Here is a 24,667-nt window from a genome sequence, read left to right as displayed (position 1 = left end):
TCCCATCACATTCAGATGCTGTTCGAATAGACATCATGAACAATAGGCCAAGGTAACCATCTAATACACCACAAGATGCCACCAATGTACGCGTTAACAGGGATGTCACAAATGAGCTCGATAGTATCCTAATAGAAACCGTTTGACTGTGCACCAACAGGCCCTCACTATGCTACGAAGCAGCGGCACAACGGACATCACGGTTGAAACCAACGCGGCAAACAAGAGTATGATGGAAGATTCTCTCACGGAGTGCTTCTCCATATAGGGCGCAGCGGCACCTTTTCCTGATCCAGCCTCTTCTATGTTAGAAAAGGATGCTTACCACCCTATATGCAAGGATAGGAAAATTCTTAAAGCATTGAGACCTCACCATCAACATTAACGGAGTCGCCTAAAACTGAATCTCCCCAGTATACGTATTCCACTCGCTGGAGATCCCCTTTCGATGCAGATAAACATCCTCAATGGAACTCAACAATTAGTATAAACCATGAAACATATGATAAAAAAATTATCTACGTCAACTCATACCGAGGTAGCCAAAAAGTGAAGGAAGGTTCCACTATCGATGACCCCACAGACCTCCTCCCCAACGAGGACCGGGACGTAGGATTGGACCTCGAGCTTGATGGCAACTTCGGCAAGAGAGGCATCCATCGACACACTCAGGGGAGGACTCGGTTTAACCCTGAACAAAAAATGTCGCGCGCCACGAAATTCATCTCGTCCTACTTGCACTTCTCCAAAGTGAGAGTCTTGGGGTCTTCAGCAGCCGTCACACGTGTATACAGATTCTTCATCGTCACCATGTCCTGTCCACTGCTAAGCATAGCAACCTGAAGCGATAAAAATTCTTCGCTGTGCGCAAAGATTCTCGTAGCGAAACCGCCGTTCACATACGACCCGCAATTTCGTCAACAGGACGAAAATAAACTCACCTCTGCTGAATAGGTAGGGTCCTCCTGAGCAGCTGATTTAATCATCCTAATTCCCTCGAATGCCGAGAGAGACGGGCTCAGGGTTAAAATTTTCCCAAAAACAATTCCCGACTCCTTCAATGATAATCCTCCCCAACGCTTCTGTTTATAATTAGAGTAACTGTAAGATGCACATAAAGTCAATTCGAGGGCGCCAGCAGCAGCAGCCTCCCACCCCACCCGGGATGCTCCTCCATTGAGATGAAGCCGTGGGACAACATCCAACCATCATCCAGGAACTGATCCACAACTCCACTTCTCTTAAGGTTTAATGCGGCCCACCTTAGACATGTAATTTCGAGAGGAGTCGGGTAGCAACGCCACGACCCTTTTGCCAACCATTTCCTCCGGTGACTTCGACTTTATATAGCGGACCTAGAGGGAGGCTTCAGTGGGAGCTCGATGGTGTTATACTCACCGCAGCAGCCACGCATGTCCCCGAGCTTCCCCCAACGGTTAGACCTTCCAGTCGGATGAGCTTCCTGGCCATGGCTAGGGCTTCGGGATCGCCAACCTTCATCCACTCATCTATCACAGTGGGATCTCTGTCGAGCACCTATGCAAACGATCCAGGTTCGATCCCTGGTGGCGGCATCTGAGCTCACTGTAGGTATGAAATCATAACCAATGCCTTCCACCTGATATCCCTCCAATCTGCCCGGGTCGTTCAGCGAGTCTGGCACTGCCAAAATCGACCCCACTGGATCTACTCCAACGACCAAACCTTAACAACAAAACCATACCATACCTCCGTCACATTAGCACAGGCCTCACATTGATCCCCGAGGACGTCCTTCAGCTTCCTCGCAACTCCCGTTATGGTACCCCCAGTGCCCGCGCCCAGGACCATCCTAAAGCTCCACAATCACCCCAACCCATGCAGCAGCGTTTAACCCACACGTCCACCTTCCCATCACACTGCTCGATAATCTCCGCGCCCGTCCCCTCGTAGTGTGCCATCGGGTTAGCAGGGTTCAAATACTAACAAGTACATACCACACTTCCGTCAACTCTCACCTACCTGATCCAGTATATGACTACGGGGAATTTCCCTCTGCAATTTGATAGCCAAGCCTATGTGAGATTCCGGGGTGTTCCACGCCGCCTCATTAGGGGTCCCTACCGTAAATCCGTCAAATCACGAGTGATCAGCTCAGCCTTACGTAGTATCTCAGCGCCCAGGCACTTCATCATATTTACCTTCTCTCCACTCATTTTCTCCGGCATTGTGACGACCATTTTGTACCCCTAAGGAGACGACCACCTCCACCGACCGAGACGACAACGAACAACCCCACCTTTATGGCGGCCGCCAGACACAGACCCGTACCAGTGTTACCACTAGTAGGCTCGATGAGGGTATCCCCTGGTCTGATCTGAAAGAAGGATGGTATGCACACATAATGCACAGCACGAGCCCTACTCTGCCCTCCTCCTCAGCTGCCTCTATCATCCTCAGGGCGATCCTATCCTTGACACTACCCCCTGGGTTGAAGTACTCAGCCTTAGCCCACAGCTCACCTAAACATCACCGAGTAGACGCACCCAGACTCTGTCACTAAATATTTCATCAATTCACTATAAACATAACATCACTAACTACAACCTCATACAGTAGGGCCCCTCCCCCTACATGGTAGATCAAATTCCTTCATAATTCGTTCTAACTTCACCATAGGCGTGCTTCCCACCAACTCCAACGCGCTGTTCACCACATTGCCACTCCCAGCAGCCGACGACTTGGAGGTACGACCGAATGTCCTATGTGGACAGCCCTCGAGACCATCACCAGGTTTCCAGGGGCACTTCTGGAGACCGTTATACTGCGGGAAGGTGCTCATCGACTTAGTAGTAGGGGCAGGGGGCGTGGCGACGCTGCTGATCAATGGCGACATGAAAAAGGATAAAACTAAAAATTGAAGTACCTTCCAAAAACTCCAACACAAAAAAAACTTCGCTCCGCCGAGACCAGTAGAAAATACGTCCCCTCCTCCAACGGTGCTGTCATAGGAATCCTTCCTTATGCTCGGGCGCGCGCTAATCAACTCGTATGAGAATGAAACTGTTAGATTCCCATCCCATGTAAACTCCACAGTTTGACCAACAACGTGTCGTATATCTCTGAAGTCTGATGACTCATCGATAAATGTATCTTTCAGCATTATTCTCAATCTTTCATGAACTGACTGTAACTACGACGACTACGTCTTGGTCTTAGCGTGTAGTCTATGTAGTCTATTAAGGAGACGGCTTCGCAGTCACGCACATGTGTATGCGTGCACCTCATTAGCTATACGGTGGTTCCCTTTGCCTCTCCTCCCTACACTTAATTCCCCTGTGTTTGGTTACGAGTACCCTTGGCTACCGGTGTCGGGTGACAGCACCAAAACCATCTGTCACCAGTGAGGGAAAATTTTGCACTACACGTGTTGACGACAGCGAAAAAATTCTGAGGAAATTTCGGGATTTTTCCGTCGGTTGCTGTACACTCCTATCCCAAACGTGTGTGAATTTTCACACTGTACCTTCTGAAACTCAAAACAACAAATTTCAAAATTCTGCCAATTCTCCACCTCAGCTGATAATACCAAACATATACACTTCAACACCCTCCCACTCGACCAGGACCATGCGTCGATCGATCTCCAACCGACATAGAAAATATTCTACTGAGTATTTCAACTCCTCCATCACTTTATTATAAACTCAAAAGCACCTCAATCAGCATCCTTGTTAAAAATTGGCAATATTAACAAATACGTTACCGCGTTATGCATCACCTTCCTCTTCCCGTACGAAGGGTAGGGCCTCATTAGCAAAGACGTCGAAGATCCTCCGCCAGCCACCCCTCGGCCCTTTCCCTCCCCCCATGGCCGTCAATGCATAATCAGGGCATATCGCGAAAACCCATTCGGGCACCCCATACTGTATCGAGAGTAGATACACCAATGCACTAGATAGCGCAAGGACCGCCTTAGGGGCTCTATCATAGAGTCTTCGGACCCTCGGTGATGCCCTCATCAAGAGGCTACATACCAACAACACTGCGCATAACCATATGAGCCTCCTACGCCACCAAGGGGCCCACGACTCCGACACATATCTTCGTAAATACCTCTCAACAATGCTAGCGACAATCGGGAAAATTTTTGGTTTGCCAAATCGGTCAACTTCCACCAAAGCTGCCGTGGGTACTTTCCCACCATGATGTCGCTCCCGTTGATAACTGATATTAGCAAAATCATCATCAAACCTCATTAAGATATCGATCATCTGGGCGCGCGCTTCCTGCTTAGACAGTCCTCTACACTTATCCCACGCCAGCCATGCCAAAGCTTGAGCAGGTTGGGTGACAGGAGGGTGGTGGAGGGGGGCGTCACCGTGGAGGATCTGTCGGCATAGGGCGGACACTCGTAATCGGAGCCGTGGGGTCAGCGATCTGAAGACCAATGATAAACGAATCTTAGGTTACCGCGATGAAGATACGCTATCAAGGTAAAACTTATACACTTTTTCCGAAGAGTGAGTATAAACGCTGGAGAGTGTGTCAAATGGGTGAAAAATTCCGCCACAGTAAATACCGCGGGAACGATTTATCTCTCTACTGCGAGTTTGAACGATTATTGTCAGGATGTTGGCCATCGGGCTCAAGTTCGTTTTGTCCTAATTTCCACTCCCCTCGTATCGCGTCCCTCAGTGCTGCGAACAAGCATCAGCGACCGCAAACCGACACTGACGGAAAAATAAAAACGTCAGGTTAAGAGGTGACCTCCCCCCCAAGGCGACAAGAAACCTCCTGGACGTTCCACTGGACGTCGTAGGCATACTGTGAATGATTCGCGCACGATTATACCATAAAGTGCGGGTTGCGGTTGTTCTTGTTTCAGAAGACATGCACGCCGACATCACACGATGCACTAGTGTAGAGGGCAAGCCAATGCACGAAATGGAGGCGCGCGGGAACTTTATGCAACTCCTACAGCTTCAATTATACAAACAAGATCGCGGTGGAAATCCAACTGATACCGAAGACGTAGAAAATCCTATAGACCAACTACCCCGTGTCCACTTTTGGACCTCATTTGAATCTTATACACTTGAACCTAAGATACTCCCTTACCTACCTCGGATGCCTCTTAATACAAGACAAGGCCAACTGGACCTCATCCTCTCCTTGACTCCTCATCGGTTGACCGCCATCCACCATCAGAGCCCTCCGCTGTCCAGGGCCGCCTCCAGGGAGGAGACTTCGCATCCACTCGGGGAGTAGAGTAAGCAGCCCTCGAGTGGTGAGGAAGCGGCGAATGCCAGGGGAACATCCGGCCAGAAAACGCGCTCTTTCTAATTCGTTCAGATCGAAGAACTTCAGCGCTGAAAAAATACACGAAATTGATAATTTCCAAAGTCAAAATTTCACCCCCATTTTCTTACACATTAGTCCAGCCATCATAAACCCCATCGTGCTCCTCTTAAGGAGGCCCTCGAGTAGTTCCAAGGGCGTCTTCTCCGTGAGGAGCTCCCGAATGGTGTTAGAAATGCTCAGAGAGGAGGTGCCTCCAAAGGAGTCGAACCACAGCCCCATGGCCAGCAGACAAGTCCCTATGAAGGATAGTAGTAGGCAGGGCCACACCAAGAGGGGTACAACGGTGATGATGGCCAGGAGGAGCCCTAGGAGGACGAGGCTGCCCCCTAGGGCTTGGAGGCGTCGGGGGGTAAGGTTGATTTCGGGTATAATTACGGAAGGAGTGGTATGATGTAGGTAAGGGATGGATGGCCAAGTAGTGGTGATGGCCCTCGTGCAGGTAGTGGGCATTGACGAAGACTTCAGAACAGCATCATCACCATTGGTAGTAGTAGTTCACAAAATGTGCTCTCAAATAGGCGGAGCGAAGCTTCTCAAAGAAATAGGCGGAGCGAAGCGATACATGTTTGCCATTTTTATAATTAGCAGCTCAGAGGTTAGTGGTTTGCGTATTATTTGATGCTTATAACAGTTACATTAACATTACTAACTCCAATGGTGATGGCCAGGTTGGTCATCATCATCTCCTCATTGGTCCTCCTCCTTTTTTCCTTCCAAGGGTGTTCCTCGACCCGTACGAACAGCTTTAGACCAGTCACCCCTACTTCCAAATCACCCCCTGCATATACAACAACAATACCAACTAGCGGTACTAGGAGGGTCATGTTTGGGCCTCATCCGTATCTTACCATCCTCAACCTAAGATACTCCTTACACGTGCGATGCCTCTACCCCTGCAATCGTTGGTACCTATCGAGGCGCCTTCGACGGGAGCAGCAGCACCCAAGAGATCTCCCTGCAGTTCGCCCAGCCCAAGAAGATCGGCGTTATGGCTGGTGAGTCTCCTACCCTTGAGTGGCTATAGTCTCGAAAAGAGTAAAAGGAAAAATTTATGAGAATTTTCCGGAAATTTTCGCGATTTTGTGATTTTTTCGGTAAATGTGGTTCGAAAAATATCTGGGTAAGAATCTTCCTCGTTCATCACTGAAATAGTGTGGGATAATATGCACATGGTCAACCACATGTACTGGCATTTATAGGAAAATTCTGAAGATTTTTCGGGGAAATTTTTGTTGATTTTTGTCAACTTTCACCCGAATTCGTATGTAGATTTTTATATCTGTTGAGGAAACTTCTGAGCTCAGCTGAAGAAAGCGAACATATATTCCCAAGGAGAGTACAGTCTCTCTCCCAGGTTCCTACGCTGGCACCTCCTTTAGCTACAGTAACATCTACTACGAGTTCGTCTCGGGTCAGTCGTGGTTTGGCCTTCGACCCTTCGCCGACTCCGAGGCCCTCTTGACACTATTTAAGCTACAGAGCATGGACCAGGTCAGAGTTGACATAAATCACCAGTGCCAGCCTGTACGTATTAGCTTTGGTTCGACCGCTACGGCGCCGCTCAGTAAAGTAGTGTAGTCACTCAACGACATTTGCTGTTGTTATTATACGATGCTCCGTGAAGCATCATTACTCCCGAGGTCAATCTCGCCAACTCTAACGACCCTCTGGGGCTATCGCGTTCAACGTTAGTAATTTCTCTCAACAGTATCGTGTATATTCCCTATGCCAGCCCGTAAGGTTCTACCAACCTTTCGAGGGACAGCGCTAAAGCAAATCTCCCACACTTCCACCAATTCCCACTTCGGTAACCCCCTGGGAAAGCAAGTAAGGCTACTACTACTACCACTCGCCGCTAGGCCCTCTCTCAGTACGTCCACCCTACCCCTCAGCCCGTCGCCTCATGGAGGCCCCTCGCCAAGTTTGGTGGGCCCCTCACGTCCGACCTGCCCCCTCCTTCTACTCTCGATGCAGAGGGCTTGGGTCATGCGGCTAACACTGCAGTGCGAGATCGGATAAAAAGCACCTCTCCGTATTGGCAACAGCTGAGAGATAGAGCCCTCGCTATCGCTCCCGCGATGGAGCCTAGGGACTGTGCCCTTCTCCTCAATGCTTTCTCGAGGGTCCGCATAGCCGACCAGCAACTGTTCGATACGTTGGCCCCCGTGGTAGAGGCCAAACTGTTGTATTTCACATCAGTTCATCTCGCTATGGTATTCAGCGCCTATGCTAAGACAGGTGTGCAGATGCAAGTAGGATGGTAAAGTTGGAGTTGGCAGTAGATTCGGTGCTCTTAGGAGTCGTTTTTGAATGCCCTCTCGCGAGAGGTCGCGGCTAGAGTCCATGAATTCCACAGCCCCGTAGAGATATGTATGTCGCTGAATGCGATGACTAAACTGGGCGTGGTGGATTTGGAGCTCTTTACTCGGTGGTGTAAGCATATCCAAACGAGGATGTCCCAAGAGCCCTTCCACGTGAGGGACCTCAGCGTTATTGCTAGTGCACTGGCCAGGGTCGTTAAACACCATACTGTTGCTGAGGGGAGTGGTCAGAAAAAAGGGCGAGAGGTCATACACGGGTTGGGAGGAAAAACATGAGAGCTTTTTCGAGATGATATGCATTTGGTCAACTACGTTTGACAACATGGGAATTTTGAGGAAATCTAGAAAAATTTTTTGGCGGTTTTTGTATACTCCTACCCGAATTCGTGTGTGAACTTTTGAGTATATTTTTTTAGGATGCCACTGAGGATGGTAAGCAGCTTGAGGGTCTCCTTCCCCTCACATCTACAATGGAGATGATAGCAGGTCGAGCATTGGCGACCTTGGGAGAGGCGACTCCTATGGAGTTGGCCCGACTGGTCTTGGCATACACCAGTGATAGTGGTGGGGTTATTAGTCCTCCTAAGGAGCTCCTGGAATCTAGTCTGGCATGTGCGAGGGATAAGCTCATGTTTATGGCACCAGCGGAGCTGGTAGGAGCATCCAGGGTGGAAAATACGGAATTGAATATGTTTAGGTCAACGTGGCGTTTGCCTTCGGACAAGTACGGGAGTCGCTGACCAGCGTTTCGGACATTGCTCTGCTCGATTCGTCCATTTTCGAGCGTTTGAGGTTTTCAGCGGTCAGCTCCGCTCCGCTATTTTTGGCCTCGGAGGTTGGAGGCCTCCTTCAAGTGTATGCGCGATGGAGGATCCCCTTCGGCCACAGCGACCTCGCTGTGATGGTCTCTCGACTCATCACAACTGCTGAGAAATGTGACGCTGAAGTCGCTTGTAACGCTGCGTATTGCGCTACAACTATCGTGATGAACACCTCCAAGTCTCGGGACATAGGTAGTTTTGTATCACACTTTGTTGAACCTCAGATTCCTCACAGTTCCACCATCCCTGATGGAATCAATACGGAAATTATTGCAATCGTATTCGCCGTTAATAGTAGAGTCAGCAGCAACGCTAGAGATGAGCACTATCGCCAAGTTCGTGGAGGCTATGGTTAATACGGCCCATCTGGACAAAGCTGTTATGGACACTATAGCGAGGTACGGGTCAGTGTGGGGGGGGGATATACACATGACGAAATTCTGAGGAAATTTGCTGGTGGTTGCATAAAATGATTGTACCAGAATTTCTGTATGAGCTTAGCTTAAGAAAGCGAGCTTGTATTCCTAGTCCAACATTGGTGAAGGGCCAGTGGGAAGTGTGTTATAGGTCTCTGATGACGACCCCAGCTAGAGTGGTGGAGTTGGGCCGTTCAAAGCGTACTTGCCATCTCCTCATCGAGTCGTTCCTTGCTCATGGGTTCGACCAAGAGGGTGACCTCATGTTGATGCTGAAAGAGCAGCGTGAGGGAGGAGGGGCGACTCTAGCTGGGTAGCAGCCAGCGTTTCCGATCATGCAAATGAATTTACGTTTCCGTTCTAGTATATCTGCTTGTGTAAGTTTAGTGAAGGATGGTAGGCCTCCTGTAGCACAACTACTGCCAGAGTTTTTCGCTCAGCGGCTCGTCGACTGCGTCGTTGCTTGCAACTGAGGCCTCCAATGGGATGAAGCACAGCGCGTAGACGAACTCAAAGCTAGTTCTATCAGCGATCTTCCAGCGATTCCAGCTCGGAGTCATTAGATAGCAACTAGAATTCCATCCTTATTTATCTAGGGTTGTTTATGTTTCTAGGCTCAATGAGCCTTACAGTAGTCGTAATGTGGGAGCTTGGGCGCGCGCTGAGGACAACAAGCGAGCGCAGATTTTTGGAAATTGAATTTCTCCATTAAAATCGTTCTAGAAACAAAACGGACTTCAGAATCAAAATCAGCGATGTTCATTGCGTATGAGACTCTGAGCGGCTCGGTCCAGCCATTATTCCTACCTCAGCGCCGAAAAACTCCACCCGCGGCGTATATAAGGCCTATATAATGTTTATCAAAACAGCGGCAGGTTAGACGGTTGGAAATATTGAGATGAGAGAAAACTCGGAGAGATTCATCGGTAGCAAGGAAGTTTCCGGGCCCGAATTTCGGGGTATCTCATTTGACAAGGCTAGATGGGCAGATAGATATTCAAAGCATAATAGGGAGCTGTGAATAGTTGAAAGAGGCTTCCCAACAACTTGTATCCGACAGCGGCAGGATTCGAACCTGCGCGGGCAGAGCCCAGTGGATTTCAAGTCCACCTCCTTAACCACTTGGACACGCTGTCTACGAAACGATCGGCATTCTAGCTGTTTAGATGTGCTTCCCTAAGGTTACACATGAACATCCTTCTATTCACTAGAATTTGATAGTCCAAGTGTCACCGGATTGCAGACGAAGGAAGAATACCGTATGTGGCCATCTTTGTGGCGGAATCCATGGTGATTTACGAGCGCAGCGGCCATGCTTGTAAAAACAGCGGTAGGTTAGACGGTTAATGATGGGAATGTTGAGACGAGAGGAAATTCGGAGACATCCATTGAAAGGGAGGAAGCTTTGAGTCCCAAAACTTGGGGGCACTCCAGCTGATGAGACTAGATGGGCAGACTGATGTCTCAAACACAATAGGGAGGTGTGAATGGTTGAGAGAGGGTTCTCAAGGTTGTGTATCCGACAGCGGCAGGATTCGAACCTGCGCGGGCAGAGCCCAGTGAATTTCGAGTCCACCTCCTTAACCACTCGAACACGCTATCTACGTAACAGTTGGCAGTCTAGCCGTTTAGATGTGCTTCCCCAAGATTACAGATGAAAATCTTTCCATTCACTAGAACTTGATAGTCCAAGCGTCACCGGATTGCAGACGCACGCAGAATAACTCATGTGGCCGATTTTTAGGAATCCATGGTGATTTACGAGCGCAGCGGCCATGCTTGTAAAAACAGCGGTAGGTTAGACGGTTAATGATAGGAATGTTGAGACGAGAGGAAATTCGGAGAGATTCATCGGTAGCAAGGAAGTTTCCGGGCCCGAATGTCGGGGTATCTCATTTGACAAGGCTAGATGGGCAGATAGATATTCAAAGCATAATAGGGAGCTGTGAATAGTTGAAAGAGAGTTCTCAAAATTTGTATGCGACAGCGGCAGGATTCGAACCTGCGCGAGCAGAGCCCAATGGATTTCAAGTCCACCTCCTTAACCACTCGGACACGCTGTCTTTCCTCTGCCCGCGTTACTCCCTAGCCTTAGTGACAAACAGCACTAGGCATCTAGATGCATTGTCTCCTAGGGGGACAATCTAAAGTCTTAACAGCTGGGTCCCACACTTCCAGGCGAGGCCTCTCATACCGGCGGGAATGCTCTGCAGGGGCCAAGCCGTTAGATAAATATGGAACGACATGCTTCCGAGTTGTACAATTCGCTTCAATTCGCTGGCTCAGTGGTGAGCTACTTCTACTCTAATTTGCTGTGATCACACACTGATAAATTATAAGTGATAATCAGCTCAGTTAAGTTGGACTTTCCTAAATCACCAAGGATTGATCGGATGATAACAGAGATCGCAGCTCACAGATGAGCCCCCTCTATTGCCAAGCACTTACTGCTAAACATACCTTTACAGGCCGCAGACGACAGTCGTTTGTTTTCCTCAACAACTCGAGACTCATCTCGAAGTATATGAAAGCATCAAGTACATCATCATGTGTGCGGGCATCAATAGGCCAGAGTAAATCAACACCATTCCACCCCTCGAGAGGATCATCAGCCGGGAATCTAATGTCGAACCAAGCACGATACAATCAATGTCAAGACTCAACTCCTCACTCATAATGTCGTCTGAGGGGAGTCGCTTCCTTATTCCAAATATCTGCTACATCCCTAACCTTATGATGATGGAAAGTGACTTCATTCGACGGTATCTAATGACCATCCTTCCCCCCAATGTGAAAACCTCCTATCCACCGGAAGCCTCCATCGCGTCCACCACGAGCTGGTCTCATCGTCGGGGCGGTCCGTGATGTGACAGGCATGGATCTGGCCACCCACACTTGCTGGGTCCACCACCACAACACGCTGGATCTGATCCTTGCAATACCAATGACCTTTACCGTGCTCGACTGCCCACCGGCCTCCGGTGAACTTTTGCAGCTCTGAGCGGTAGAGCTCCAACAGGTTCTCCTCTCTCAGGATTCAGCTTGTCCCATTGGAGCCGGTCCCCACTATAGCCATGTTCCGAGTGACTTGAAATCTCATGGCCATTCCTTGTCTGATTGGACGAATAAGGTCCACCAAGACATGCCAGACCCCACATGTCACCTTCATGACCAACTCATGCGTAACCTTGGCGCTCTCGAGTGCGTATTTAGTCATCATGTTCAGCAGATTCTCAATCGGGTTGAGAGATACAAACTGGGTCGGTTGGTGAGCCTCGATGGAAGCTACAGTCATCCACACAGCAACTACAACTGTTTCCGACTCTCCTCCAAATACCCCAACCAAATGCCACACGCTACATCCACAGAGCCTCTATCGTGTCACCATCGCCTTGCTCTGGCTTGTAAACAGGCTCCGTGAGAACTCCCCCATCCACTAACGCAAAGCGATGATTCCCAGTGGTAGCCAGGGACGATAGTACAGCACATTCGCGTCGCCCTCCTGCTCGGCCTTGAATTCTACACGAATCTCACAGCCGATCTCCTCGTCGATCTCATAGTTCTTTTCAGAGCGCTCTAACGGCGCTGGAATCGAGAGCAGCTGATCAAATCAATTTCGTGGCGCGCGAAATATCTATGACATTTGCTCGGCAGCAAATGTTTGGCACTCGATCAGCAGCGGAAACATCTACTGCAACATCTATTCAGCTTGCTCATGATGGACACCACTTGTGTGCCATCCTGCACCATGGTAATTTTGTTATTCTACACACATCCCAAACCGATCGGGGGATCAACACCAGATTGAAGCGACACTTCCGATGGAATGGGGATTTGAAAAAATCTCCGCGCTGCGCACAGATACTGACAATAAGCAATCCCTAATGATTTTTATCACAACCACCATCACTCCAGGGTCGCAAATATTTATCTCAATTGTCAACATGTCAAACACTCGCATTCATCAGTGAAGATCCTTACCTCCATGCCTCCAACAGCGTTGATCGCATCAGTGTCATCCTCATCTCTCCCACCGCGATTTTGTACTTCACCACCTCGTCTCGTCAGCTACAAAACACTACTCGCCACCTCAAAGCCATGCGAAGACGCCGCGCCAAAGCCACTTCCATTAATACGTAGAGGAGACCCTCTTCTCCTTCCTTTGTTCTACCACCCCTCCTACGATTGATATTCAACAACTCAACAGAGAGCTACTAGAGTCCACACGGAACAGGAAATGTATCAGTAATGATAGACTCTTTGAAGAAACTTGATAGCATCATCAACAACCGTAATGATGATAACGACGCCCTCAGGATAGAACCTCGCAACAACTCGACATAGTAGAAGAATGGGCCCTGGTCGGACCAGTAGATACAGCAACGACCGAGCGATAATGACAATGAGAGACCAGTCAACAACCACTAAGGCGTTGCTGTTGATCCTAGCAATAAAGGGAATAATCTCTATTTCTTACAATCTCCTCAACGCACATCATCCACTCAATCTGTTGCCGATGAGAAATCAATCTGAGACTTATACCAACTGGGAGCTGCTACGACACCGACCAGAGGAGATTGCAGTGCCTTAGGCACTGCCCGCCTTGATGGAAAGCAGCGGAGCGAAGCTCAGAGAGACATAAGGATAATATTCACCACTACCCTCCTCCTAAAACACACACAACATCATCATCATTATCATTCATCACCCGTTCACCTACATCAGTAGCAGCGCTTCCCTGTTGTTTCTCGGCCTTGGCACCAGAGAGGTAGTTCTTACCAAATAGACCACTGCTGGAGAAGACGTCCATAAGCTCAGCACGCAGCTTCACTGGCTTGGCTTGTGACTTCTTTCCAACCACCGCGATGAACGCAGCAAAGTTAGGGGGAACTCCGAAACGGAGGACAGCTTCGACGAAGGTTCGCATAGCCTTCAAGTGAATCCAACCAACGAGGGTATCAGAGAACGCAGCAGCACATACCCTGAAGACATCATATAATGAATTTAGCGGAGCGAAGCTCGAACATGTCCTTTTCATTACCTCTTGAGGAAAGCCTCTTGCTTCTTCACCTCACTCTCCATATGGGCCTTAGCATTCTGTAGCTCCTCGTACTTGCTGGCATCATAAGTGAAGTCACGGCAATTGAAACGAGCATGTCGCATGTTGTTGGCGAACTCCTCGACGCAGCTCTTGAAGACGACTACTCTGTACAGCTTAGCACCATCCTTATCAGCAGGGAGGTTCAAAGGAGAAGCCGACTGAGGGACGACCTTGGCAGCAGCAGCCTCGTATTTGCTCAAAAAGTCCTGGTCTTGGCCACGAGGCACCACAACAACAACAGTAGTGAGATGCTCGGTCTCGACGAAGTCACCCTCACGAACACTCTTAGGGGTAATAACATCAGTCAGATCTCGCTGAGCGTATGAACCAGACTCCTGAGGGGAAGCACGTCATCAAAGACGATGATGATGACAATGGACAAATCGTGCCCTACCTTTTTGCTCATCTGAGTGTACTGTGTCTTGAGATCAGAATAAGCCTGACTCTTCGACTTCACCTCCTCATCGAGCTTCTGAATACTCGTCAACAACAGGCTGAGGTTGTCCTGAATGTTCCTGGTGCGGGGGAACTTGGCGTCATCCCAGTGGAATTTGGAGATGTACTCCTCTGCTGATAGTGAAGCCCTCTGAGAGACGACCTTGAACTCAGTGTTGGGGTCAAGCTCGAGCAGCTGCCTCTCGATACGGCGAAGGACAGCCTCAACCTATGGAAAGACAGTAGTGAGAGGAGTGGTATGATAATGACCAACTTGAGAATCTTGTTTGGAAAGGTCGTCCACCAATCTAATGAGGGAATCGAAGGAGCCGAACTTGAGGTTCTCAGGAACGTCGAACCTAATAGAAAACAAGGTAAACACTTGAGAACAATCATACTAGTAAAAGTTGCATAAACTTCCCACACGCCACAGAACACCGCAATGCCCTCTTCCCATTACTTGTAAACAGCATCACAATACTTGTTCTTCTCACACACTCTAGACTGCAAAACGGTGTGAATGAGCTCCTTGGGCTCGTCAGCCGAGGAGCAAGCCAGAATAAGGTAGGGTTGAATCGTGGAAGAGGACATGTCGACGCGCTTCAATACACTACAACAATGATGCTAATCTCATCAGCAGCAGCAACAGCGAGCTTAAGAGTCAGGCTCAGCATTTTAGTCTTCATTCTGCGCGCGCCCATCCAATCGATAACCACTTTGCCAACAGCAAAGGCCAACTAAACTTAACTCTTATAAGGAGCTATGCAACCACCTTGTGAGCCGTACAGTCGACTCTTCCAAATCCATCACTCTTTGAAACAATTCACAGTTCAAAAAATCGTAGTCAAATCGCTCCAACCGTTTAGCGGTAGCTGCATCAACCCCACAGCGTAGCGCTAAAGTCATGGTCCACCGTCTCTTCCTTCCCACTACACAACTCAAGATAACCATCATGAATGTGTCAATGAACACCCTTCGAACATGATACCATGCATTAAAGATCTCTCTCTGCCCGAGCAGCCCTAATCGCCCTCTTCAACTCCCCCGCGGCAAAGTCGAGCTCGGCCGCTGTAGATGCTCGCAAACGGCGACTGATGAACTCTCCTCGACGCTTATAGCGGATTATGAACACGAGCGACTCTGATAGATTGAATGTGGATCGACTAGAATGCCTCGGCGGTAGGTGTACTCGATTGACGGAGAGTAACTGTTGACGGACGAAGAGGGACGATGTTCGAGTGGGAGAGTAATGCTACTGGGATGACTTCGACAGGGGAGCTCAGGTCTCGATGAAAGGCCTCCTCTCTTGTCTTCCAACATGCAAGGAAGTACATGAGACCTCCGTCATCGCCGCGGTTGCTCTCTGTGTGGAAGATTCGATACCAGTAGGGAGTCCTGATAAGAGTTGCGATTGGTGTGGTAGGGATGCCACAGAAAGAGGGTTCGAAAAGTGGATGTGATGGAGGAAGAGTTGAACCCATTATCCTTTGAATGAAAGGAAGACACTGTACCCATCAGGTCACTATGACAAGATCTTGACCATAAAATGTTAACGAGCGAAAGTGTCATACGTTCATCTCTACCAGCGAGTTCCTCTGTCTGATTCCTTCTCTAAATACACCACATAATTATCAGCAATCGATTGCGTATCTTCAAACGGGCATGGTCTGATAAAAACAGGTCCACTTCTCGAAGAATGATACCACTCCTCTCACAATCTCGGTTGCTTTGCCATCAACCAGGGCCGAACCGCTCGTTGAATGACTACTGCCGCCCAAGAGTCCGGGTTAATCCACCGTACCACTCCTCTCAACCAAGTAGACATCTGAAAATAAGGATCAATTCCAGCGGAGCGAAGGTGTCAGCTCAAACCATGCTGTTGCTCTTAGTAGGCATCAGTTTGACCCAAGCAGTACTGTGAAGGACTCGGTCCCGGATACCTACGGTCTTAACCATATCCAACAGTCGCGGCATGCTGCTCACCGTCAGGGAGCTTGTTCAGCATCCTCTCCGTCAGCTTGGTCGAATAGACCTCTTTGAGATGCATCACCATACCCCAAGGTATCTTAGAAGTAGGCACATATAGCCAAATGCACGCATGCACAAAAGAGACCCTGTCATCAGCATTCCACTTCAGCCAATGCCTCTCCTCGACAATTCCAAGGTCTTCCACAGTGAGGAGCCACTGCTTTCCGACTAGCCAATCCCGTACACGGCCGCCTAGGTCAGCGCGTATACCTTTCTCTATGAGTATCTAGAGGTCGCAGGTTCGATTCTTAGCAGAGACACTCCAACCCACCTTATGAATGGTCCTAGCTAACGGGCAAGTCTCATTAGCAGCCCTTCGACGGCGTTTAAGCATCCTGATCGACGGAATTCACAAACCCTGGATGGTCCAATGGGCCTTCTCCTCACCGAAGCATCCATCTGCTCACTGCTAGCATTATAGTCCTCTTCGCCACCTTGTACGATGCTGTGCTACCCGACACCACAGAAGATATGCTACTCCGATGGGCTGATCGATCAAAGAGGCCGTCAGTGGGCCGGTTTTGAATCTTCCAACTCACTCATAGGTGGTTTTTGAGTATCTCCCTTGACGAGACTCCACTCGTCGGCATCGCAGTATTCCCCGTCCTCGTCGTGGTGATACGTAGGCAAGATACCGTCCCTCCTCATGAGGTACTGCTTGTATGCGTCCGCAATGGTCACGGCCGCCCACCTGCCCCCGGGTATTTCAATAGGCCAAATTCAATGGCATCTCTCAATCAATATCAGCCCCCCTTCTCTGCGATTGACAGTAGGAAATTTGCCCACTTTTCCTTGTGTCGTTTTTTCAACTTTTCCATCGCAATTCTCCGTTTACTTTTCCTATCCCCCAGGACTTGCAGCCGCGCGACGAAGTCGGACTTGATAGCTGTGACCTGATCTCGGTCACCCTGGACGGTGGAGAAATTCCAACTCAGGTCCCACCTCAATCTCTCGTATCTGCTCCTTCAGTGTTTTCACTAACCTCAAGGGAAGCCCCCAACTCTCCATCACCTCTTCAGGGACCTGTCAGTAATTTCATGGCGCGTGACGGTAGTTGTTATGGTCACTTTAGAGACATCGTTGTGATTCGTGAGCCATTGGTTGTGATAGAGAAGTTCTTGATACGGCCTTATCTCGTATCTATGTCGCTCGAGCTTCCTCGCGCACCTTTCGAGGAGCGCGTTGAGAGAGACCGGAGTGCCCGACACTGTGAAATGCAAAAACTGACGTTTTTCGACGGATGGCACATAAAGTATCTTAGGTTATGACATGAAAGATACGGAACAGGCCCAGCAACCCCCTCCAGCATTATTGAACAGTTAACGAATGGATCCCGAGCTAGCACGCATGCACACAATCGCAGCAACTGGGGACGGGCTGGATACCCCGGGTATCACACCCGATAGCAAAGGAGGTAGTTTACTGTACGTTTGTCTCGACTATCACCAGTAGTAGGAACGACCTTATGACTTCATGCTAGTGTCGAGGAAATCGAAGACATCGACGGTTCGGGGGCGGAGCCCTCCGAAGCCCATTCTCCTGAGTACAGCCAAATGTTGGTCATCTTCGGAATACAGAGAGACCCTCGCTTTACTGATACCGAGCAATGCGAGCCGAGTATATCTCTAACAAGTTGACTGCGAGAAGTGTCGCCGGCAGGGATGGAACCTGCGCTCACAGGAGAAGTGCATTTAGGTCAATTATATAGTACCACTTTTCCTGCAAATCGCTCCGCGGTTGGATGGGAGAGAGAATCTTCGAGGATGGTAGGTGGGGGTGTTGATATGCCACAGGTTGGGGGCATGGAAGATTCAGAATAGGTCCGGAAGGGGAACTACGCACGAATATCGATCAGCACATATTAAACTTTTGCATGGGAAATACACTCGCGTCGATCGAGTCCAGCTCGACAGTCTCCAGGCTAGAGACTTTCAGCATCAACATGTTCGATCAGTGTTGTCGACGACCAGACACCTCCGAGTGGCTCCACGAAGTGACAGTACAGGGGCATGATGGGGACACTCAGACGGGAGGAGCTTATACCACTCCAAAGGCAACTCCTACTACAACTGCTGCCACTCCAACCTCTCTCGTCGGGAAGGAAGAAGGTAATGGCTCCATCACCACCGATTATTATTAATAATTTCAGGCTCGTCAAGGGGAGCGGCAGAAACCCAAGAGCCACTAGCAGCAACAACAACACCGTTGGAGGTAGTTTAGCGGGGGGAGGCAGGGACAATATCTCACCACTGAATAGGCGTCGTCTAGGGCACATCACTCATCGGAATGAACAGGTCTGGTGGGTGGGAAGGCGTATCGATACTCGGATTAGAGAGAGTGATAATATGAGCATACTCAGACGACTGCGGCTGCCGGTGCTTCCGAGGACGACACTGACGACGATGTGGCGGACGAACGGGTTGGGGCTGCAGAGGAGAAGGAGGATATCGAGTTGGTGGATTGCTTTAAGCTAGATATACAGGTAGTATCTTAGGTTCACGCGGGTAAGATACAAAACAGGTTAGAATACGACCATTCCTTCGTTCAGAGAATACCTGGTGTTCGTTTGGGCATAGATGTCGACCACAGCGATCCTCGATGGCTTGTCGTAGATAGAGTTACCCCCGAGGGCTCCATTGACCTCTGGAATAGGAAAGCTCCCCCGGGCCAAAAACTACAAAAGGGAGATATTGTCTTGCGAGTTAACGACGTGAGAATGGACGCAATGCGGATGGTGGAGCAATGCCAAACATCTAGTGTGTTGCATATGTGGGCTAAGAGGCCTAAGCTCATCCGTTCCTTATCTGATTGATAGTATCAGTCGTTCATGTAGAAGACGAGGTTACATTCATAGTGAGTAGGGGGATATCACTACTACTGCTACTATTATTATTACTACTACTAGGGCATTGTCCCCTTCCCCTCAATTTTCCACTGGCTGCATTTCTATAGGGTCTCCGTGATGGAGATCCTCTGTTAAACTAATGTCTAGTTAAAGACAATCATAATGTATCATCCACCGACCGATCGAACGTCGTCGTGGTCGTCCGAGCCGTCTTCGATCGCCTTGCGTTATTGTGAATATCTCCACACTGTAGGAGCGGGAATGATTCTTTTCCTTCCCTCAAAGCCGTGTATAGATGGACCTCAGCCGGAGAAGGCCGATCTATGATGCTAATGAAAATGGCGGAGCGGAGCTGAGGGCAGGAGAGGTGGTATGGGTTCTCTCCGGTTCTCGAGATGTACACTGTTGGGAATACCGAATGTTGGTTTGCAACATATTAGCGATAAACTATCTTTATTCGTTTTAACGCATCTCGTAAATATGCGCGTTCATGAAGAGTGGTCTCGACAAATGGACTCGCGCACTACGACTAAGTTATTTCAGGGAGGATGCGGGGCGGTGGTGGTGACGGAGTTAACGAAGGCTTCCACTCGGTCTCCCCAGTGGTTGAAAATAGTCATAAATCAACACCGTCTCGATCGCGAACATCAAACACCTTTCAACATGCTAATCATCGTCAGCTCACTTTGAATGCCCGACAGTCTCCGCCAGAGGTAAACGAAACTGCTCTCGGCCCGCCGTGGAGGTCGATTTCCATTCTACGCATAGCCTTATTCTTGATGACCAAACTCATCGACATTAGGGAATTTTCGCCTGATCGTAGGCTCTGTAAGCTGTGACCTTGGCTCTTCAACTTGAACACATTAACGATGATTTTGCCACTTTGGGCGTTGAACGTGGCTTCGTAGTCGCCACTGTAGGTATTTCTGTTACCTGTTACTTCTATCACTCCACTTCTCTTGAAAGAAATCGTATGGATACCGTCACCATGTTTATCATCATCCGCTGCAAAGTCGCAATCCATTCGAACTCCCCCACGGACTCTCACACCGTTGGCATCAAAAAACACCTCCTCCCATTGGACTTGTTTATAGACATATTCATCGCTCTGATAGGCATATTCATTTTCTCGTCGCACAGTCAACGTCAACGGATGAAGACTTAGAGAATTGTCCTCCCCTATGAAGTCGATGAGCTGCTGAAAACTGTTTGTGGTTCTTCCGCAGTCCCTGATAGTCACTACGAGCGATCGTACAGAATACTTACAGGACACCTGTTCATCTTCGTTCTTGAAAATGTCAACTCCGCCATCCAGATGGAATGAAATCTGCCCGGTTTTCCCCTCAAACGTGCAGTCCATCATCCCATTCTCAGTCAATGCCACACAATAGCCCGGCTCCTCGCGCGACTTGCCGTGGTTGTAAATGTCGACCGCACTTCCATAGTGTTCTCCAGCGATCTTAATTTGCATCTTTTGGAGGTCAAGATGAATTCCCTTATCAAAAAAGTGTCTTCCATATTCCTGTATTATATTTTCGCAACGGTTTTTCTCATCATGATGTGCATCATGCAAAACGACTTGCACATTCGCGTTGTCTTTAATAACACCACTGTAGAAGCAACTGTGCGGTTTGTCTTCTATCGTGTAAAATGTGACTTCACCGGTCGGCCGAAATTCAATCATCCTCACTGATCCCTCCGGATACTGTGGCGTGTAGAAAACGGCATCGAGAGCGAATCCCGAGACGGCAGGTAGAGGGAAGGGCTGAGGATAAGCGAGAGAGGCGTACGAGGACAACGAGGAAGGCGCCAAGCCTAGGGATGGCAGACCAGCCATGGAGAACAATGCCTTCACTGGGAATCGAACCGGGGACCTCAGATTTCACGACACAACATAATGATGAGCAAAAGCTATCAATATCGCATGGCGACTGCTACCGACAGTGATACAACAATCAATCGTCACAATCAGTTACCTTTCTACTCAATCACATCAAACTAAATCGATCAATCGGGCGAGCGCTTATCGCAATCAGATTCTACAGTCCAGACTTATTTGCAACAATGCTGGTTATACTTCGTCAACTTAAAAGGCCTTGGTAGTGGTAGCATGTAGAAAGTCGATAATGCGATACCGACCATCATCCGATTTCAACTTCAAAACTTTCATCGCCGGTAAAGGTCCTTGTATGAGCTGTTGATAAATGAGAGAAGTGTCTTCAGGAATGCCTATAGTAGTAGTCGTGATGACCTAAACGAGAACTCTGATTTTCTCGCGCGCCACGGAATTCCCACCTGGAGCCGCCTATGCGGGGATATCCGATGAGATTGATAGAGTTTGATGAGGATCCTCAGAAATGATACTCCGAGGTCAGTATAGTCCCCCATCCACCCGCCTTGGAATTTGGTCAGATTGAGAGATCTAAGATATTGTCAAAAATAATCATTCCACTCCCTCACAAACTCACAGGCGCTCAAGAGCCGGGAAGACCCCCTCCTCTGTAAGTCTCAACGCCAGAAGCGAACCAACAGCACCGAAAAACGGGCCGATTAAGGACAGCCTAACAGGAGACGATGGACGAGCCTTTAACAGGAGCTCAATACCGTTTCAGAGAAGACAGGGGACCAGCTGTAGAGAGACAGCCCAACAAGGTGGCGGATACCAAGCAACCAGTGAGGCTGAGACTTGTTAGGCATCGAGAGAAGTGTGAAGGGCCGGTGAGAAGCACAGGGGGGAGTCCTGAGAATGGAATATGAAGACTACGAGAGGACAACGACATCAGCGGACCTTTCAGTTCAACTTCTGTTACAAATGGCATAAACTCTACCTGCCGTTTGGCGATCGTTAGCTGGCATTGACCATTCACTGGGTGCCCCCAGGGGACTGCGCTGATCCCCCTCAAAGCTGGGAAGGCCAATGAGATCGCCTCCCAAATATCCAAGACCGAGCCGCAACAAGAAGCCCCATTGTGGGAGATGAACACCTTCTCGACGATCGGCCACTCCTCAACACTTCCTATCGCTCTCGCAATGGTGTCACAGCAAAAGCCTTTGAGATTCATAATCCTCAACTTGGGCGTCAAGAAACGACCGAGTACAGGACAGAGGTCGAGCTCGGGTCCACAGCCCTCCGATGGACGGATCGTGATGGTCGTTAAGGATGGTAGAGTAGAGTAATTGAAGATGGCAAGATGGGACTCCTCGATCGAAAGAGTCTGCAAAAGTTGGAGGCTTTGCCAAGCGATCGAGGAAGGGCCAATGGTGGTGTCCACGACGTGAACCAGAGGCATAAATTCTACCGGTTCCTTGAATGCTGCATATAACGATACTGCTTCTGATGATTGTAAGAACGGCACCACAGCGAATAGGGGGAGGGCTGATGCATCATTGCGGAGGGAAGACGGCATGAGAGGGGACGATAAAGGCTGATAGCAGCGGGAATGAGACGATCGTTAATTGTGATAACCAACAACTCCTGGACAAGAAATGTAATTTTCCAGTGTATGCAGGGATTTCAAAAACACGTCGATGATAACGAGGTGTCGAATCTGGAGTTGGCTATTCGCACCAGTACAGTATTAGCAGTAGTACTAATCATGGAATCATCCAGGAACCTATAATGTTCTCAGGGGAGCGGCTTCATTTCGAATTTTCTGCGTAGTAGGAACACATTCTTCAATCAGTTTCCAATGCAAATTTCATCACATTAGGATCATCATTCCCTCCACGGTTATCGAACTCTGGGTAACGTTATCTCTCAAAGCTGGATAATACTACTCCTATGACCATCCAGTACTCGTCTTAGTTACTATTGATGGAAAACTGCCTTGAGACCCACAGCAGAGTTAGTCAGCGATAGCCTATGATGCGCTCTCCTCGCTCAACAAGTAACTTAACTCGGCCTTGGCTAGACTCATAATACATCGCAACGAGCCCCTGCAGCTCCATAGGGATCATTCTCTACCATCAGGATGCCTTCTTTGCGAATCCGCCGGGTGCTGGTCCTTAGAAAGAGCCGAAATTCTACCGTGCCCCAGTATCCGAGGCCATAATAGAGGAACTTCGACTCGAAGCTCTTTATGGGCCATAAATTATGGCCCCTAAAGCACAGCCGAAAGATACATCATCTCCCCCTCCTCCCAGTGCTGCAAAAAATGTTCGCTTGCCTCAGCTAGGCTCAAAATTTTCCTCGCTAATCATAGGATTTTATATATGAATTGGGAGAATATATACGATCAGTGTACAGAAAGTAACAAGGATTTTCCAAATTTTCCTCAGAGTTTTCATATTGTCACCATGTGGTTGACCAAGCTCACATTTTACCACACTGCCTCCGCCCGACTCGCCTGGATCGGCCGAGACAGAACGACGTTCGGATGCCCAGGTGCGAGAATGTTCTTACAGACTTAGTTGTGAGAGAGGCCAAAGCAATAGACTCATCGACTTGAACAACGACGTAGCCCCGACCTCTTTAACCTTGTAGATTCATCAAAGGTCTGAGTAACACATCGACCAGTGGATCGACTTATCGAAACGACTTTAGGGCGAGCGAGACTGTTAATGGCGTTTTCGGGCATTTCCTAGAACAAGCTCTGGCTGCCAATACCAGCCGGCGACGGGGGAAAAGGCAACCCTAACGTTCCATGTTAGTAGGACTAAGGGCTATTAAAACCGCTGATCTAGAATCCCTGGAGGCTTTCCGTGTCTTGCTGAGTTGGAAATGACGTCTGAGCGAACGAGTTCTTGTCATGCTCAAAAAAGCGGCGATAGCAGATTTCCGCCCACAAGTGTGCTGCCAGAGCAGGTCATTCTGCTTGCTCAACACAGAGATGATCGGGATTACGTCAATGGGCGCAATCCCAGTAGTATACCAAACCCTCCCGAGTGAGCAGCCCGTCAAGTTCCGTGAATTGCCCCCGTTTTGACTAACAAAACCTCGACAGATACCCGCGATTCGCAAGGCTACGTTGTGGGACAGACGATGTGGGTGGGATCTCGGAGTAGTCCAACATCGTTTTGGCAGACCTTCAGTTGCTCTTAAGCCTCATCTGCTCCTCAAATGCTTCATCCACGCTGCGGAGGCCGTCTCCTCCTCCTCTTGGGATTCGCTATAACCACAGTGACTGCTAACCCTGGTCTCAAAATTTACTGCCGGGAAGGCAACACTCAGAGCAAGACTGAGTGCTTCTTGGAAGAGAACACCGTTGTTACGCGCGCTTTCACTTATGAGATGGTAAGAGGTCCCGATGGGGAGTTGCCGACCAGGACTGAGTATTGCGACGTAGAATACGATGGAGCCTTTATCAATTTTCTTCCCGGATGTAACCTCGAGCACCTGCCGGATATGAGACAATACC

The 24,667-nt window shown here is 49.1% G+C and overlaps 7 protein-coding genes and 3 non-coding genes across 10 annotated transcripts; 3 read left to right on the top strand and 7 right to left on the bottom strand.

The window, feature by feature from the left end:
• Positions 1–528: 528 nt before the first annotated feature.
• Pmar_PMAR024570 (Cystathionine beta-synthase, putative) lies at positions 529–2,875 on the bottom strand (the record flags this gene model as incomplete). The annotated part of the gene is made up of 14 exons (XM_002767326.1): positions 529–691; positions 736–839; positions 942–1,101; positions 1,161–1,219; positions 1,263–1,355; positions 1,399–1,536; positions 1,586–1,704; positions 1,755–1,831; positions 1,879–1,961; positions 2,002–2,099; positions 2,144–2,228; positions 2,279–2,356; positions 2,404–2,501; positions 2,614–2,875. 14 exons carry the CDS (start codon positions 2,873–2,875, stop codon positions 529–531), a joined length of 1,617 nt encoding a protein of 538 aa, XP_002767372.1.
• Positions 2,876–5,581: 2,706 nt separating this feature from the next.
• Pmar_PMAR024569 (hypothetical protein) lies at positions 5,582–6,911 on the top strand (the record flags this gene model as incomplete). Its single annotated transcript, XM_002767325.1, has 5 exons — positions 5,582–5,692; positions 5,740–5,782; positions 6,207–6,338; positions 6,698–6,834; positions 6,879–6,911. 5 exons carry the CDS (start codon positions 5,582–5,584, stop codon positions 6,909–6,911), a joined length of 456 nt encoding a protein of 151 aa, XP_002767371.1.
• Positions 6,912–7,068: 157 nt separating this feature from the next.
• On the top strand, positions 7,069–9,218 carry Pmar_PMAR024568 (hypothetical protein; the record flags this gene model as incomplete). Its single annotated transcript, XM_002767324.1, has 7 exons — positions 7,069–7,170; positions 7,215–7,595; positions 7,641–7,910; positions 8,081–8,317; positions 8,362–8,677; positions 8,784–8,883; positions 9,053–9,218. 7 exons carry the CDS (start codon positions 7,069–7,071, stop codon positions 9,216–9,218), a joined length of 1,572 nt encoding a protein of 523 aa, XP_002767370.1.
• A 737-nt stretch (positions 9,219–9,955) lies between these two features.
• Positions 9,956–10,037, bottom strand: Pmar_PMAR024567. Its single transcript has one exon. It is a non-coding gene; the product is annotated as a tRNA-Ser (tRNA).
• Positions 10,038–10,421: 384 nt separating this feature from the next.
• Pmar_PMAR024566 lies at positions 10,422–10,503 on the bottom strand. Its single transcript has one exon. It is a non-coding gene; the product is annotated as a tRNA-Ser (tRNA).
• Positions 10,504–10,882: 379 nt separating this feature from the next.
• Positions 10,883–10,964, bottom strand: Pmar_PMAR024565. The gene has a single exon. It is a non-coding gene; the product is annotated as a tRNA-Ser (tRNA).
• A 2,179-nt stretch (positions 10,965–13,143) lies between these two features.
• On the bottom strand, positions 13,144–15,049 carry Pmar_PMAR024564 (vacuolar ATP synthase subunit C, putative). Its single transcript, XM_002767323.1, has 6 exons — positions 14,898–15,049; positions 14,712–14,796; positions 14,397–14,666; positions 13,943–14,337; positions 13,622–13,883; positions 13,144–13,569 (listed from the first exon to the last, which is right to left on the bottom strand). The coding sequence occupies exons 1-6, from the start codon at positions 15,026–15,028 to the stop codon at positions 13,489–13,491; spliced, it is 1,224 nt and encodes a 407-aa protein (XP_002767369.1). The 5' UTR covers positions 15,029–15,049; the 3' UTR covers positions 13,144–13,488.
• A 1,336-nt stretch (positions 15,050–16,385) lies between these two features.
• Pmar_PMAR024563 (hypothetical protein) lies at positions 16,386–16,799 on the bottom strand (the record flags this gene model as incomplete). Its single annotated transcript, XM_002767322.1, has 2 exons — positions 16,386–16,691; positions 16,737–16,799. The coding sequence occupies 2 exons, from the start codon at positions 16,797–16,799 to the stop codon at positions 16,386–16,388; spliced, it is 369 nt and encodes a 122-aa protein (XP_002767368.1).
• A 1,597-nt stretch (positions 16,800–18,396) lies between these two features.
• Positions 18,397–19,519, top strand: Pmar_PMAR024562 (hypothetical protein). Its single transcript, XM_002767321.1, has 4 exons — positions 18,397–18,573; positions 18,615–18,676; positions 18,825–18,947; positions 19,014–19,519. The coding sequence occupies exons 1-4, from the start codon at positions 18,408–18,410 to the stop codon at positions 19,275–19,277; spliced, it is 615 nt and encodes a 204-aa protein (XP_002767367.1). The 5' UTR covers positions 18,397–18,407; the 3' UTR covers positions 19,278–19,519.
• A 1,696-nt stretch (positions 19,520–21,215) lies between these two features.
• On the bottom strand, positions 21,216–22,737 carry Pmar_PMAR024561 (hypothetical protein). The gene is made up of 5 exons (XM_002767320.1): positions 22,099–22,737; positions 21,915–22,050; positions 21,779–21,871; positions 21,606–21,732; positions 21,216–21,561 (listed from the first exon to the last, which is right to left on the bottom strand). Exons 1-5 carry the CDS (start codon positions 22,715–22,717, stop codon positions 21,397–21,399), a joined length of 1,140 nt encoding a protein of 379 aa, XP_002767366.1. The 5' UTR covers positions 22,718–22,737; the 3' UTR covers positions 21,216–21,396.
• Positions 22,738–24,667: the final 1,930 nt, after the last annotated feature.

Source organism: Perkinsus marinus (assembly GCF_000006405.1).
Source record: "Perkinsus marinus ATCC 50983 genomic scaffold scf_1104296970858, whole genome shotgun sequence".
Taxonomy (NCBI): Eukaryota; Perkinsozoa; order Perkinsida; family Perkinsidae; genus Perkinsus; species Perkinsus marinus.
Note: the sequence above shows the minus strand (reverse complement) of the source record. Positions and strands in the feature narration are given on the sequence as shown.

Bases quoted from the DNA above. Each gene is read 5' to 3' on its own strand.
- Pmar_PMAR024564 (XM_002767323.1), bottom strand. From the start codon at position 15,028: ATGTCCTCTTCCACGATTCAACCCTACCTTATTCTGGCTTGCTCCTCG. The intron at 14,338-14,396 runs GTAGGGCACGAT...GCTTCCCCTCAG, and splicing joins ACACTCAGATGAGCAAAAAG to GAGTCTGGTTCATACGCTCA. The intron at 13,570-13,621 runs GTAGGTGAACGG...TGTGTGTTTTAG, and splicing joins AGGGAAGCGCTGCTACTGAT to GAGGAGGGTAGTGGTGAATA.
- Pmar_PMAR024562 (XM_002767321.1), top strand. From the start codon at position 18,408: ATGTTCGATCAGTGTTGTCGACGACCAGACACCTCCGAGTGGCTCCAC. The intron at 18,574-18,614 runs GTAATGGCTCCA...TAATAATTTCAG, and splicing joins TCTCGTCGGGAAGGAAGAAG to GCTCGTCAAGGGGAGCGGCA. The intron at 18,677-18,824 runs GTAGTTTAGCGG...GAGCATACTCAG, and splicing joins CAACAACAACACCGTTGGAG to ACGACTGCGGCTGCCGGTGC.
- Pmar_PMAR024561 (XM_002767320.1), bottom strand. From the start codon at position 22,717: ATGCCGTCTTCCCTCCGCAATGATGCATCAGCCCTCCCCCTATTCGCT. The intron at 22,051-22,098 runs GTCCGCTGATGT...TTCCATTCTCAG, and splicing joins AACAGAAGTTGAACTGAAAG to GACTCCCCCCTGTGCTTCTC. The intron at 21,872-21,914 runs GTATTGAGCTCC...GTCTCCTGTTAG, and splicing joins CCCCTGTCTTCTCTGAAACG to GCTGTCCTTAATCGGCCCGT.